Source organism: Hermetia illucens, chromosome 5, assembly GCF_905115235.1.
Source record: "Hermetia illucens chromosome 5, iHerIll2.2.curated.20191125, whole genome shotgun sequence".
Classification (NCBI taxonomy): domain Eukaryota; kingdom Metazoa; phylum Arthropoda; class Insecta; order Diptera; family Stratiomyidae; genus Hermetia; species Hermetia illucens.
The window spans coordinates 50,568,118-50,582,389 of NC_051853.1; the positions used below are offsets into that span (position 1 = coordinate 50,568,118).

The 14,272-nt window shown below is 38.9% G+C and overlaps 1 protein-coding gene across 1 annotated transcript in view; it reads right to left on the reverse strand.

The window, feature by feature from the left end:
* The window catches only part of LOC119657360 (corticotropin-releasing factor-binding protein), a 102,490-nt gene extending 93,570 nt beyond the window's left edge, over positions 1-8,920 (reverse strand). The window contains exon 1 of the mRNA XM_038064232.1: positions 8,345-8,920. Coding sequence (XP_037920160.1) covers positions 8,345-8,395 — 51 coding nt within the window. The 5' untranslated portion in view covers positions 8,396-8,920. The remainder of the gene's footprint in view (positions 1-8,344) is intronic.
* Positions 8,921-14,272: the final 5,352 nt, after the last annotated feature.

Below are 14,272 nucleotides of genomic sequence, written 5' to 3' on the forward strand. Positions count from 1 at the left end.
CATCCTAAACTTTAGCAGAAACCTCAGCCTGGTCGTTCAGAAGAGTACATCAGTATTAAATCTATTGCCAGCACGGTGTTTTGATGACGACCGGGCATTAAAGCGGTGAAAGAAACTCTTGGCACACCTATGCTGTTCGTTGAGGAACCATTTCGCAACTTTTTCGGTGACAACGTTAGTCCCTGCGATTATCCGCTTTTCAGCAGGAGAAAATCTGTTCACTTTCCATTGTATTGAACATCATTTCATTTTATTTATTTTATCAAAGATTCTCTATTCTTGGCTACTAAAAAAATGTCGGGCCATAGGGGACGCCCCATTTAGGCCCTCCATGTCTTGATAAATCTGATTCATAACCATCATCCCACTATTTCAGGATTCAATTCTAGGACGACTCATTACTCCTTAACTCATTGTACTGAAAGCAATTTTCATAATTTTACTTTAAATAATATATAATGTTACTCTTATCCAAATAATACGATGGCTAACGTTAAGCATCTAAGATTTCTTCCTAAACCCAAGGAAGTAGCTATCGAACAATAGCCACTTCGACATTGACACTTCTAGTATTGAGCAAACATAAACAAGTCGGAAAACCGGAAGCTCGGCATTTCAGGTATGAAAGGTTTTGTTTGTTTCTTGTGCGAGTGCATTTGATTACAGAGCATTTAGCATATCAGACCACTCACTTTACTGTGATATTGATATTTAGTATTTCCGGTTTCCCGTCTTGTTTCAAATCTATTTTCTCTTTGAAATACTGCAAGCATGACTTAAACCACCGCTTTTTTTGAATTTTTACGCCGGTTAAAGTCGGAAGATGTAGATTTGTTCAAATTGTTCAAATCAGATCTGGGACAACATTGTACTTTCAAAATCTGCTCCTCTTAAAAAGTAGGGCTATTTTACGGTAATAACCGAAGGGATCAACATCGAACTCCACCTCCAAAGGGAGTAGCGGGGGGCTATAAGAGAAGATAAGATAGAGAGGCGGAAAGTCTTCTCTTTTGTCGTTAGAAAATTATAGCGGTCACCCCTTTAAGTAGATATGGCATTTCAAAAAGTTACGACTATTTTGATATTATCATGGTAAAGCTTGATTTGGCAACTCAATTCCCAGGGAGTAAGGGTTTGTTATGTAAAAGGGAGAGGAATGTCCTCCCTTTAGCTCCATCACTCCACCAAAGGAAAAGGAAGTGAGCAACCCCCTTCTTCAACTCCCCTTGCGACGATAATATCTTTCTAAATGAAGGTGACCTCTATGAATCTTTGGTGAGCTTAGAAAGGGAGGACCTTCCTGTTTCTCCTGCACTTCTTTTCTGCCCCCCCCCCCCCATGGTTTTGGCCAATCAAAATTTACCATGATGATAATAAAATACCTGCTTGAAAAGCCATTAGTTTTCAGATCAGGGGTGGCCACAGTAATATTGCAGCAAGACTGAAGAGAGAACCTCCGTTTTTCTTTCCAAAACTAAACCCTACCGTTTTTACATTAAAATAGCCCTACTTTGAGAGACCGTAACTTTTTGAAGAGGGGGATCGCGGGAAATTGTTCAACGGGACTAGAAAGGAGGGACCTCCCTTTTCCTCCTACATACACGTCCTATTCCCTCTTCCTCCGGAAGCAGAGTTAAAATTCAAACTTTTCCAGGATGACGACTTTCAGATGCTATAACCTTTCTAAGGGGGTGAACGCCACAAGTTGTCATCAGGATTCAAGAAGAAAGACTTCTCCGGGAATAGGGTTGAAAATTCGATTTTTACCCCATACGTTTTAGTATTTCTAGGAAAAAAAGTTTGAAAAGCGAACCAAACCATAGATAGCGTTATGCACGAGTGATTCGTTTAGAAAGTGAAACAAGTCGGAATACCGGAAACTCGCGCTTCAGGTATAAAGGTTTTGTGTTCATCTTTTGTAATAAACTTCAACGCACATTTTTCTGTCCGTATATAGCTACAAATCAAACATATTCCTTCATATTTTTCCAAAGTACAAGACGTACGTACATATTACAACCATAGATATTATGCTCACTCTAGACAAACAAATTGCCTATTTCCGAATACTGTACATATATATGCACGCATATAAACTTGTACCCATATTTAAATATGGTTGGCTTAATGTACAAATATATCTATCTGTACTACCCGAAAAATTCATTAGCACGCATATACATACAATATGCCTACATACACACAGGTCTGTTTGGAGTAATTGATATACAAATGACTAAAAAACTAAAACAAACTGATTCTTTCAGACCCCATTCATAAGAACTCATTTCGTTGTGGTATTGATGAATTGAAATGTGATGATGACGTCATACGAGTTGTAGAATGCACGAAATTCACAAAAATGGCAAAGTTTCACTCCTTATAACTTTGTTAATTATAGTTTGATTTTCTTCAAACTTGATCAAGTTATGCATTATGTTCTTCGTTACACCCACGCCAAATTCTATAGTTCTGGGATGAACGTAAGGGGGGTTGCGGATAAATTTTTAACATGTGATTTTTTTCAGATTTTTCGGTTGGGTAGGTTCTGAGAACGAGACCCGTTACACTTTTTGGGGGTCATATTTTGAACCCTCACTCCCCTATGTTTCACCCAATATCAAATATGGGACCAGTTTCGAAAAGTGCTAATTGAGCCCTTGAAGATACCCACATGGCCACATTTAAAAAAAAAAAATTTTCACCGTCCATTTACATGTATGGGGAGCCCCCCTTAAACTTAACAGAAAATGGCGCCACTTGCTGCATGTAAAGGGAACAACAGATTACATAGTCTTACCAATTTTCGTGACAATCGATCCAGCTGTTTCCGAATAAATCGGCTGTGACAGACCGGACATGTTCGCTGAGTTGTTCGAAGCGTGCATGTCCGAGGGGATATTTCCTGCATCATGGAAACGACAGAAGTTGGTGCTATTGCCTAAGGCTGGCAAACCTCCAGGATGGACACTGTGGGCAAAATGCTAGAGCGAGTAATCTATAATAGATTACTCCCGGTTGTTGACAGCCAGGGAGGACTCTCAGATCGGCAGTATGAGTTCCGTGAAGCCAGATCAACCATTGATGCCATCAAAATGGTTACTGGCTTGGCCGAAGATGCAATTGACGGAAAGGGCAGTACTACCAAATATGGCATAGTATTGGCCCAATTCGGCCAACTGGAATCTCTGGCGAAGATTGGTATTCCCGCTTATCTTGCAGCTATTGTCAATAACTATAATATTTATAAGAATGGAGCCTTTGGTATGACACCGATGACGGACCCCAGGAGTACGTTGTCTCCGTGGGTGTCCCACAGAACTCCGTACTGGGTCCACTACTGTGGACCATCATGTACAACGATGTATAATACTTATTCTTCCCTTCTGGAAGAAGCCACGATGGGGGGCTACGCCGACGATATAGCGCTGGTTGTGGTCGCAAAGCACCTCGAAGATGCTGAGTTATACTCATGCGAAGCAATCAGTGCTATTAAGGGTTGGCTAGAGAGTTCTGGTTTGACACTTGCGGAGGAAAAAACGGAAGCAGTTCTCATCAACAAGCGCCGTAAAAGAAATATTGCCCGTATTCAAATTGGGAATCATATCATCACTTCTAAGCCTGCCATCAAATAGTTGGGGGTAATGATAGACGGGAAGCTTAGCTATAAGCAACATGTGCGGTACATTTATGATAAAGCATCCCCTGGGATTGTGGCCCTGGAAAGGATGATGCCGAACGTGGGAGGGCCACGACATGCTTGCAGGTTGCTTATAGCTAGGGTAGTGAGTTCGATCCTGATTTATGCAGCTCCAGTTTGGGGAAAGGCATGGCAGGTTGCATATAACACTAATAAACTGAGTTCAGTCTACAAAGAACAGCCCTAAGGGTGTGCTTGGCATTCAGGACTGTCTCAGATGATGCAGCATTCGCTACCTCTGGAATGATGCCCATTAACATCCTGGCAGGTGAGATGACGAATATATATAATGCGAAGTCTATCTCTCCTTTATCGCAGACAAAGAACGCCAAAAAGGAAAGATCTCTCAATAGATGGTAAGCGCGTTGGCAACGCTCGGCAGAGAGTCGTTGGACACACAGGCTTATCCCTGCCATCAAGGAGTGGTTGGAGGGACGGCACGGTGAGATTAATTATAATCTTACTCAGTTTCTCACGGGGAATCGAGGATATCGCCAGTACCTCTTCAGGTTTAAGCTAGACACCTCACCCGATTGTCCAAACTGCGATGGAGCCCCAGAGGACCCAGAGCATATATTCTTTCACTGTCCAAGGTTTGTGGAGGAAAGGAAGAACATAGAGGAGACTCTAGGAGAGGTGCTCGTACCAGAGAATCTGGTGCGAAAAATGTTAACATATCAGGAAGACTGGGATGCGATCAATTCTATGGTCGTATTTAGCCAGAGCAAGCTGCGAAAGGCAGAGGAGAATAGAAAAGCGCGGTTACGTACGCTGCGTAGAGACGAAAGGGGAGCAAGCTAAAATGAGCTGACCCCGCCCCGTGATGTATTATAATACCGTATGGTAGTTCACGGGGGCAGAGACGAGAATGAAAATCTCTTATTTCACACACACTGCCTTTTTAACAATAATGAACGACGTAGTTTTGCAGGCAACATAGTCCAACTTTAAACAATCAAAATCATTACACTACGATATGCTCTCAATCTGCAAATTTTAAGGTCAACTACCCTTGCATTTTAATGGGATTATATATGTTGCGTTACGTTTTTAGTCTGTGTTCGGCCGTAAATCGTATGTAACGTATGCGCAAGTAAAATGTCTGTACACAGTGCATTCCCAAAGAAAACAACGTCAGACGAGTTATTTACCTTCATAAAATATACGAAATCAAATCAAGTAGAACGGAATCGCGAAAATTCAAACATTGAGGACAAAATAGGCACAACTTATGGGGGTCATCCGGTTACGCAATTTCAAAAATCGATTTTTTTTCTTTTTCGTATGTTACTAGAAATGTACCCTAAAAAGAAATGAATTCAAAACATAATCATTCACGAGATATGTATTTACTGAGAAGAAAAGGGGCAAGTAGCCTACGAAGACCTTCTTGGAGAAGAAATTTTACCATTTTTACAGAACTTTTTAGCTCGAAAAGGGGTAAAAAATTACTTTTTTCTTCTAACACCACAATGTTGAGAATTTTCAATTTTTTTCAGCAATTACAGTTTTTTGCAGTTTTGTCCATCCCAACCTGAGGAAACCTGCTAAGAAGTCGAGTCTGATTTTTTTCCTTGGCGTAATTAAGACCACTTCAAGAACCCAATTTTCGAAAAAAAATTTTTCAATTCATAAATTTTAAAAAGGAAGATGTAACTGGAGTATCCCCTTAAGTCAATGACCTCCGTATTCTACCAAAGTTTCATTTTACCCCTATCCCGCCGAACAAGCAGGAATATAAAACTATTCAAATAATCGGACAAAGACGTTGTCATTTCACATGAAGGTATGGAAGGCCCGGATGGCAATACCTTACAGCGTTAGCTACAGAAGCCCACAATTCCAGGAACTTCCAGAAGGTAATTACCTATGAGATGGTAAAAGATGACAAAATAACAGGCTCTTATTGCATACTATCGAGAAAAGGGAACTCTACTCTACAAAGTGAGATGGGAATGAGACCTAGGAACATTTGCTTCACGAGGAAGAGGGATGTAATCCAAAATTTAGAGCATGAAGTCAAGTGCAATTAAAGCTTTGCCGAGAACAAAATTGAGAAACTAATGTATTTTTTCCCAACACACCGAAATTAAGTGGGGAGACAAAGCGAACTAACTTCAACAGGTTCACTGTCTGGACGCTACTTATAATTTGAAGATGATCATATTGGCCATCCCCTACTAGTATATTTATTACAATATATTGGAAAGTCAGTGCCGCTTGCAAGGGAAAACCACCCTAATAGGTCGGAAAGCGGAAGCTCAGTAATTAACGTACGACTACGCCTAACAAGGGGAAGATGTAAAGGAAAGGGGGTTCCCCCTGATCCAGATTTTTCTCAGGAATATGAAACAGAAATTTTAATGAAACCAAGTCGGGAATGGAAGTTTTTTTGTATTTCTTATATGAAAATATTTGAGTGAACATTTGTCCCATTAGTTTCTAACACGTAATGAATATGCACATATTATGGCGGAATATCCACGCATGGTGCTGATATTCCGAATCTTAGAATTTGCAATGAAGCGGCAACTTTGACCTATTATAACTTTATTAGTAATAGTGCGATTTCCACGAAACTTGGCAGGATCATGCTCTATATTATAGCCTATATTGTTGCAAGATTTTATGACTCTAGAATGAACTTAAGAGAAGAGGACGGTTTGCAGTCAATTATTAAAAATTATATTAATATACTATTATTAACTTTATTTGAACAGATACCGGTATGTAAGGTATTTCGGAGCCTAGGCACCGTATTGTGCCAGCTTCATGATTTTTTAAGATTTTTCGGTTGGATGGGTTCTGAGAATGGGTTCGTGAAAGAAATGACAATTTTTCCGCCCCCGCCTTCCCCCATTGTATCATACATTAAATGTCAAAGCTGAGATTTGGAAAGTACTAATCGAGGCCTTTGGTTTGATATCCCACGTGACTATATTCAGCGAAAAAAACATCCCTCTTTTGCATGCATCCCCAATTAAATTTCACATAGAACGACGTAACTCATTGTATGCGTGACCGTTCGCAGGTCGCACTTTCCCACTAAATTTAGAGTCAATTGGAATAAAACTCTCTAAGAAACATGCGTGTGACAGACAGACAGACGGGCAGACAGTAAACCGATGTTAATAAGGTTTTATTTGACAAAAAACCTTAAAAAGGTTTTCCAAGCATGCTAACCGCTTAAATATAAAGCAAAGTGAAACCATTATACGAAATACCGGAAGTTCACAGTTCTGAATTTCCAAACAAACAGGCAGATGGACAATAAGTTAATCGATTTTAACAAGGTTCTTACAAAGCGTTCAAGATCCTAAACTATAAGTAAAACTATTCAGAAGAAGAAGTTTCCAGTTTAACTATAGATTTTATTTAAGGATTGCAGACACGTGTTTCGGACACAACATTCTTCAGGTTTTGTAATAATCACACAATAATCATCATAAATCACTTCAATCCTTAAATAAAATCTATAGTCAAACTGGAAACTTGTTGTTTTTGATAGTTTTACTTAAAAAGAACTATAGGAAACATAGGAACCACTTTTATAAAACATAGGCTATATGGTATTTACCAAAGCAAAACATTTGCGCCTAATATTTGCAGTCAATTATTATTATGTTTTTATGTAATATGAATGTTTGCCGTCGGCTGTTTCCATCACTCAGTTGAATTTGAAAAATTAGAAGAAATTATGAAAGCAATCCAATCATTGTAATACTTTAAGATAAGATCAAAGAAAATAGTGAAATTTGAAAGATATCAGATAGAAGAACTATTTATAATAGTACAGACACTTTTAGCAGTTTTAAGGTACACTTCACAAAAATGAATTGATTCAACGCCACTGTCTATTTAACTCAAGTTGAACTATCTTTACTTTCCTTCTACGTAGTTGTCGAGGACAAATCAGGCACTTTGCCTTGCTTCATTTATTTAGATTTTCGATTTTTCCGATTAAATGGAAGTTGAACTACGTCAACTTGAATATTGACCTTTCAGTTCTTCTCATGTAAACAAACGGATTGTGTTTATTTTCATATTTCTGAGGCTCTATTATGCATTTGATGATGACTCCAGATGTAATAGCCAATTCGTACTACGCTTTCAATCTGTTTCTTATCAAAGTTCTATAAAAGCCACTCATAAGCATATGTACTCGTATGTACATATTTCTGCTGCTCAGATTGAAAGCAATTTTAAACGTAAACTATCATCAAACATTCGCATAGGCTTATCGTTGTATATACAGAAAAGTAAACTTACTTCATTTTGTGACTACGTTTATTTAGAGACCAGTGAAAGGAAGATTTGTAAGGGAACAGTCCCTCTAGATAGTTGATATGTTACAGAATACCATAAGGAAGGTTTCTGTAAATAGAACCAATCTACATCTGGAATTACTCTTCCTCAAATCTAAAAGATGACACCAGGCCGGATATCATTAGATAAGCCCAAAGACAAATTTCGGTCCTTATCTTTCAACGTAGCTCAGGCGTGAAAGAAAAATGATACACCAAGGATTCACTTCTGCCATATTTCTTCGGTTAATTAATATTGTTATGAGTTAATTAACTAGAACAAACACTGACCAGTATATTGTGTAGGAATACCAAAGTTGAAGAGAATAAACATACTTACCTTTGCTCTAAGTATGATAATCGACAAGGATAACACAAAGACAGCTTTCATTTTTCTCACAAGTTCGATTTAGAGATTACGTCAATTTATTATCGTTAATTCGATGCCTTCGTGGGAATAACAAAGACAATATCCTCTGCTTAGTAAACCATTAAGAAATACACAGAAAAAAATATAAATGAGATGCAAATATTGGCCGTTATCGTTCACCTCCAATATACACTTCTAACAGAAATTGTCGGAGAACTAAAATTAAACACTTGTTTGCACAGTAAAAATATATATATTTATGTTTGCCACACTCTTAATCAAATAATTAAATCTTTTAGTTCTGTAAGAGCCCAATGTACCACAAATTCACTGTTCAATTTACCGGAAATAATTTCACGATGAGCAAAAAGTTAGATATTAAGAGAAATTCAGGAATTTCAAGTGACCGTTATAAAAGCTCCCTTCACGTTATATCGAAGATGCTTTCACATGAGCAAACAGAACACAGACAACATCTGAATTATCTACCCTGTCTAGAGTGGATGATATCCTTTCCAATGGCTCCAGTCGTAACTGAATGAAAAGCATCCGAATAGTAGAGTCCTTTTATAGCTTGGCATAAGGACTCACTACCAACAATTCTTTCCGCCACTTGTTGGCAATGGTCATGCTCCCAAACTTCTGTATAGAAATTCAAGGCGAACCCGATATCCCTGATGAATGTTCGTGTGAAAGCAAGTGAAGAAAATTGTGGGTTGCCAGGATAACAGTGTGAATTGGTATGAAAGTTTCAAATAAATAAGTAAAACCTTAAAAGATTAAATGCACGAAAACAGGACTGGTCTCATAGCGAAGGGTGAGAAACTTTTGCATCTCCGTATATTCTAGACATGTATAGTAATGATACAGACTTCCTTGCAATTTGTAAAATCAAGCTAACTTTATAACTTTAATCTCTATTCCGGGCCTCTGAAGAAAACTCCGAGAAGAATCGCTCTCTATCTCCTCTTTCCCACTCAGGGGCCTGATTTTCCCCGTATCTAGCTATACATACTATATGAAAAATCAAAAAAAGAACTTTATGATACCGGTCTAAATCTTAGCATTAGTTATACGCAAAGGGGAGTGAAGAGTTAAAAGTTACAAATTTAAAAATAGGGATCATTCTTAGAAACGATCCAAGGCCTGCTACTTTCAAAATTCCAAAAATGTATTAATGTGGAGTAAACACAACAAATTGGGAAACCAGAAGATGAACGCTTCAAATATAAAAGGTTTTGGAGGTATTATACCCTATAATATGGTCTATACTAAAGTATAACTTTATCATTCTAGGATAAGCTTAAGCGGAGTTTCTAGTTAATTTGAAAAAAAATGCAAATGAGAAATATATTACCATATTTCTTATTAACTTTATTTCAACAAATATTGGTACGGAGAGTATTTTGTAGCGACTACTACAATTTTTTTCAGATTCCACAAGGTTCAATAGTTTCTATAAACGGGTCCCGAATTGGTAATTGCCCACTTCGGACCCCCACACTCTTGCCCTTTTCAACCAATGACAAAATGAATATCGACCTAGATGATAATCCACATGACTATATTCGGTTGCAAAAAAATATAAACCCCCTTTTCTATTAGCACCCTCCACAAACTCAACGTAGAATCGTGTTACCCACTGCATGCGAATCCTCTCGCGCATTAGACCCAATTTCGCATAAATAGGTGTAACCGTTTCTGAGAAAATGAGTGTGGCAGACAGACAGACAGATAGACTGGACTGACAGACAGACAGATAACCGACTTTAATTAGGCTTTGTTTTGCAAAAAAATAAAAACCGGTTGTAATTTTTCTGGGGTATTTTCATCAAACTCTTCCGTATCACATCATATTTTATACTCTCTGCTTTGTACTGATGAAGTTGACTGGGGTTCTCAATTCATTTTCAAAAATATAGTAATATATTATTATTAGCTTCATTTCAACAAATAACGGAATGGTCGCCATGGTGTGGCGGGCTAAGTTGACACAAAAAGTTTTTACTGGAAGCTAGCCTCACTGCGAAAAGTTTTACGTCTGGGTATTATCGGTGCCACGACTTTCGACCCAGCTCTAAATTCACTACTCAATTTTCAGCCGTTGGATTTCATTAAATGAAGCGCCTTTACCCCCACGCACAAACCACAGCAGGACAGAGGGAACATTGGTACGGAACAGCCTCAACTGAACTTTCTGTTAATATATAGGCGCATTTTCGAATTTTATAGAAAACGTATAACATGTTGATACCTCGGTGTCAACATCAATGCTGCCGCTGGCAGAAATTACGCTCGTACAAAATGTTTGATGGAACACAACAACACCCATTTAACTCTTTACCGTACTCCGACCAAGATAGTATGAAGAACGTTACCGATAACAAGAAGAAAAAATATCGGTATCACATTGCCACTATGGTTGATTCTAGTTTGAAGCTGATAATAACTATTAGTTTCTCCGGAATGCGCCCACAAAGACTGTCGAACCTGCATAAATTCCGCAGACAGATCGTTTGAGCTAGTTAAGAGCAAAGATAATTTCGTTTCCGTTTAGAGGATCAATCTATATATGCATGATATTGTCGCTTGCCATATCATTCAAAAGAGGTGAAAGTTCCTCGAATGTTATACGATTCATAATCATGGCGTAGTGCCCTTCGTGGATAACGACCCTACCGTTAATATCACAGGACCATCGAAAGGTTTAAGACCACCCCCAAGCTCTTTCGTGGTGAGGTGTACGTTAGCGAAATTGTTGGCTTTGTGGCAGCGTCTGCTTCTCTCACCAAAGCAATGTCATTGTAGAATTCACTTTGTCGCGGCATACACTACGTTGCATTTTTCGTACTTTTTCAAGATAACAAACTTCCATCGCATCACACTCACTCCGCTTGCCAGATGTCGTCATGATTAGGTGTTCGTCGAGAGCCAGTGGAAAAGTAACCTTTCACCGTCGTTGTTACGATCACCAAAATTTACCTGTCCTTTATATGTTACAGCAAGATAGTGTCAGAGCCCACCTTAAATTCATATCATCCATCGCCTTCACAATATCATCAATAGGAATCCTCTCCTGGATTGCGTGCAAGCACCCAAGAAAACCATACGACCCCTCTATATCTGAAACCTTCGTTGGGGTGTAACACAGCGCAAATGTAGAGCTGTACTCCCCATTAAGTTAGATCTTGCACTCGTGATCCTGTTAGAAAATGACTCCTAGGTTAAAAGTGTTTACATTACGGTAACCGCCAGCAGCAGTCCGGCGCTAGCTTCCTAGAGTACAGACACACTGTGCAACAAGATTGAAAGAGATACTCTCCATGATGCTAACATTTGACTTCACTTCGGCCCAGAATTTTCAGCTTCTATCACCAAAATTCTAGCTTAAGTTGGGCAAAACGAGCATTTTGGAGGCCTTTGGAGGGCTTTGTTTAAAACATTATGATATTATTGGCAATCATTTATATATCTATCTATCTCTATTAAACTATTGAACTCAACCCTAACCTTTTCGATAAATTGTGTGTGACAGGAAAGTAGAGAGGCAATTCGGGAATTTTAAGGTTTTGTGTAAACACAAAAGATTAAGGGGAGTCCCCATACATACAAAAGGTGGGCGTACATCTTTTTCATCAAATATAGTCATGTAGGGTATCAAATTAAAGGTCTCGGTTAGTACTTTTCGAAGTCGGTTTTAGTTTTGACATTTGTTGGAAAGGTGGGGAGTGCGAAAGGTTGAAAGTGATCATTTCTTTAACGGACCCATTCTCAGAAACTTCTCAGCCAAAAAATCTGAAAAAAAATCAAGAGGCTGCCATTGTATGGTGCCAAGGCTCTGAAATACTCTCCATATCGATACCTGTTCAAATAAAGTTAATAATAGTACATTACTATAATGTTTAGTATTTGGCAGGCAAACCCCCCGTCGTTCGTCCTAGAATCACGATGCGATGTAGGTTGTATCAAAGAGTATGATCCTACCAAATTTGGTGAAAATTGCACTATTACTAAGAAAGTTATAATAGGTCAAACCTTTCGCTTCTGTGCAAATTCAAGGCTTTGAATGTGAATATCACTTGAAAGTGGATATCTTAACATAATATGTGCATATATTACGTGCTACATACTAATGGGACAGATGCACATTCAAATCTCTTTATAAAAGAAATACACAAAACTTTTCATACCTGAAGCGTCTAGCTTCCAGTTTCCCGACTTGTTTAATTTTTCAATCTAGAATTTTCAAAGTGGCTTAGTTTCTACTCCGCGGATCTTTTAAATTCGGCTCCTGTAAACGCCTTTTACCATGTAGCGGTCAAAGTCACAGTTTGCTCCCCGATATGGGGACCGATGATGCTTGGTGACCATCTTCTGGTGATTAGCACGTGGTCTATCTGGTTTAAGGTAATATCATCTTTGTAAATGTGTTTGTGTGGGAAGCATATCGATTTTGTGATGATTGGTCGTTGTCGTTTGATATATCATAGATACTATGTCCCCCGGTCGTCCTCCATGTACCTCCTCCTTCCTAACCTTTGTGTTGAAATCACTTTGCAATATCTTGATGTCATTCGAAGGCATGACTCATATAGTTTTTCCAGGGTATAATAAATTGCTCTTTGACTTTGTTATCTCTTTCCTCAGCTAGGGCGTGTTTGTTGACAAACCATATATCAAAAAACTTTGCTCTGTAGTGCACACAAAGTTTCGTCGGTTTGAAGTCGATAACATTTATTTTAAAGTTTCTATCCACGATATGGGCCATTCCAAATTCACGTTTCCCTGATAACTTCCACTATTGAAGATTGTGTGCGGCCTTATGTCCATTATCTCGGAGCCATTCGTGATGGGCGATGGTCAAAAGACCATCCTAAGTGGCCAGAGGCCGTCAAGAGGAGAGAGCTATCCCAAAAACCTGAAAAGTTGGCAAAATTGACCGTGTCCGCGAATGTTAAAACTCCATCAAAGTGTTTCGTTGACTCGTGCTTGCATACTAGCCAGGCTCGGGAATGAACACTTCGATCCTCACTTTTCATTATACAAAACTTTACATGTCCTTTTCCAATGCCTGGGTCCTGACCGGTACCTGAAATTCAGCATTCAGAAAATATCTACAAGCGAGCTAAAAATGGAAATAAACAGGACGAGATACCGAGATTTCACTTAAGTCATGCATTCCCAGAAAGTGTCCGGATAGCTAAGTGATTAGAGCAAAAGGCTGCCGTGGTTCAAATCTCACTGGTGGTAGTGGAATTTGAATGGTGATTTGACGTCGAATACTAGTCGACTCAACTGTGAATGAGTACCTGAATCAAATCAGGTTAATAATCTCCTACAGTGTTACTGTAGTATACTGTTACGGTCTTGAATGAAGTGCTCTAAGACACTTCAAGGGCCTGATACAATATGGATTGTTGCGCCAACGATTATTATTATTATTCCCAGAAAAACGCTGCTACAATCCGTACAACTCCAATGTTAATCACCCGCGTTCCTATAAAAGGATAATCTACTACATCACCGTCGTTCCAAATTCGATTCATCTGCACTTCTTCTTTATACTTTTTAGGTCCCGAACGTCTGCGTCCGCCCGCAGCTTCAAAAACTCCTTCAGGAACCAAAATTGATCTCCTTGCTGACTTCAACCGATCGATCTTCAACCTCATCAGCCGGCGCGGATCCTGTTGCCTTGAACTTAAAATTTGAAGCCAGCGCAGCAGACACATCAAACTGTATCAAATATGTATACCTTGCTGGGTGCATGCACATTCACCCTCAACCAACGTCAACCGTTGTGCCTACATTCAATAATATGTAACCTAGGCAAAGCAGTAGAAGGGAAAATTTTAATGAGTACAAATTGAAATTGTTCAAATGGAAATGGATTTTCGGGTT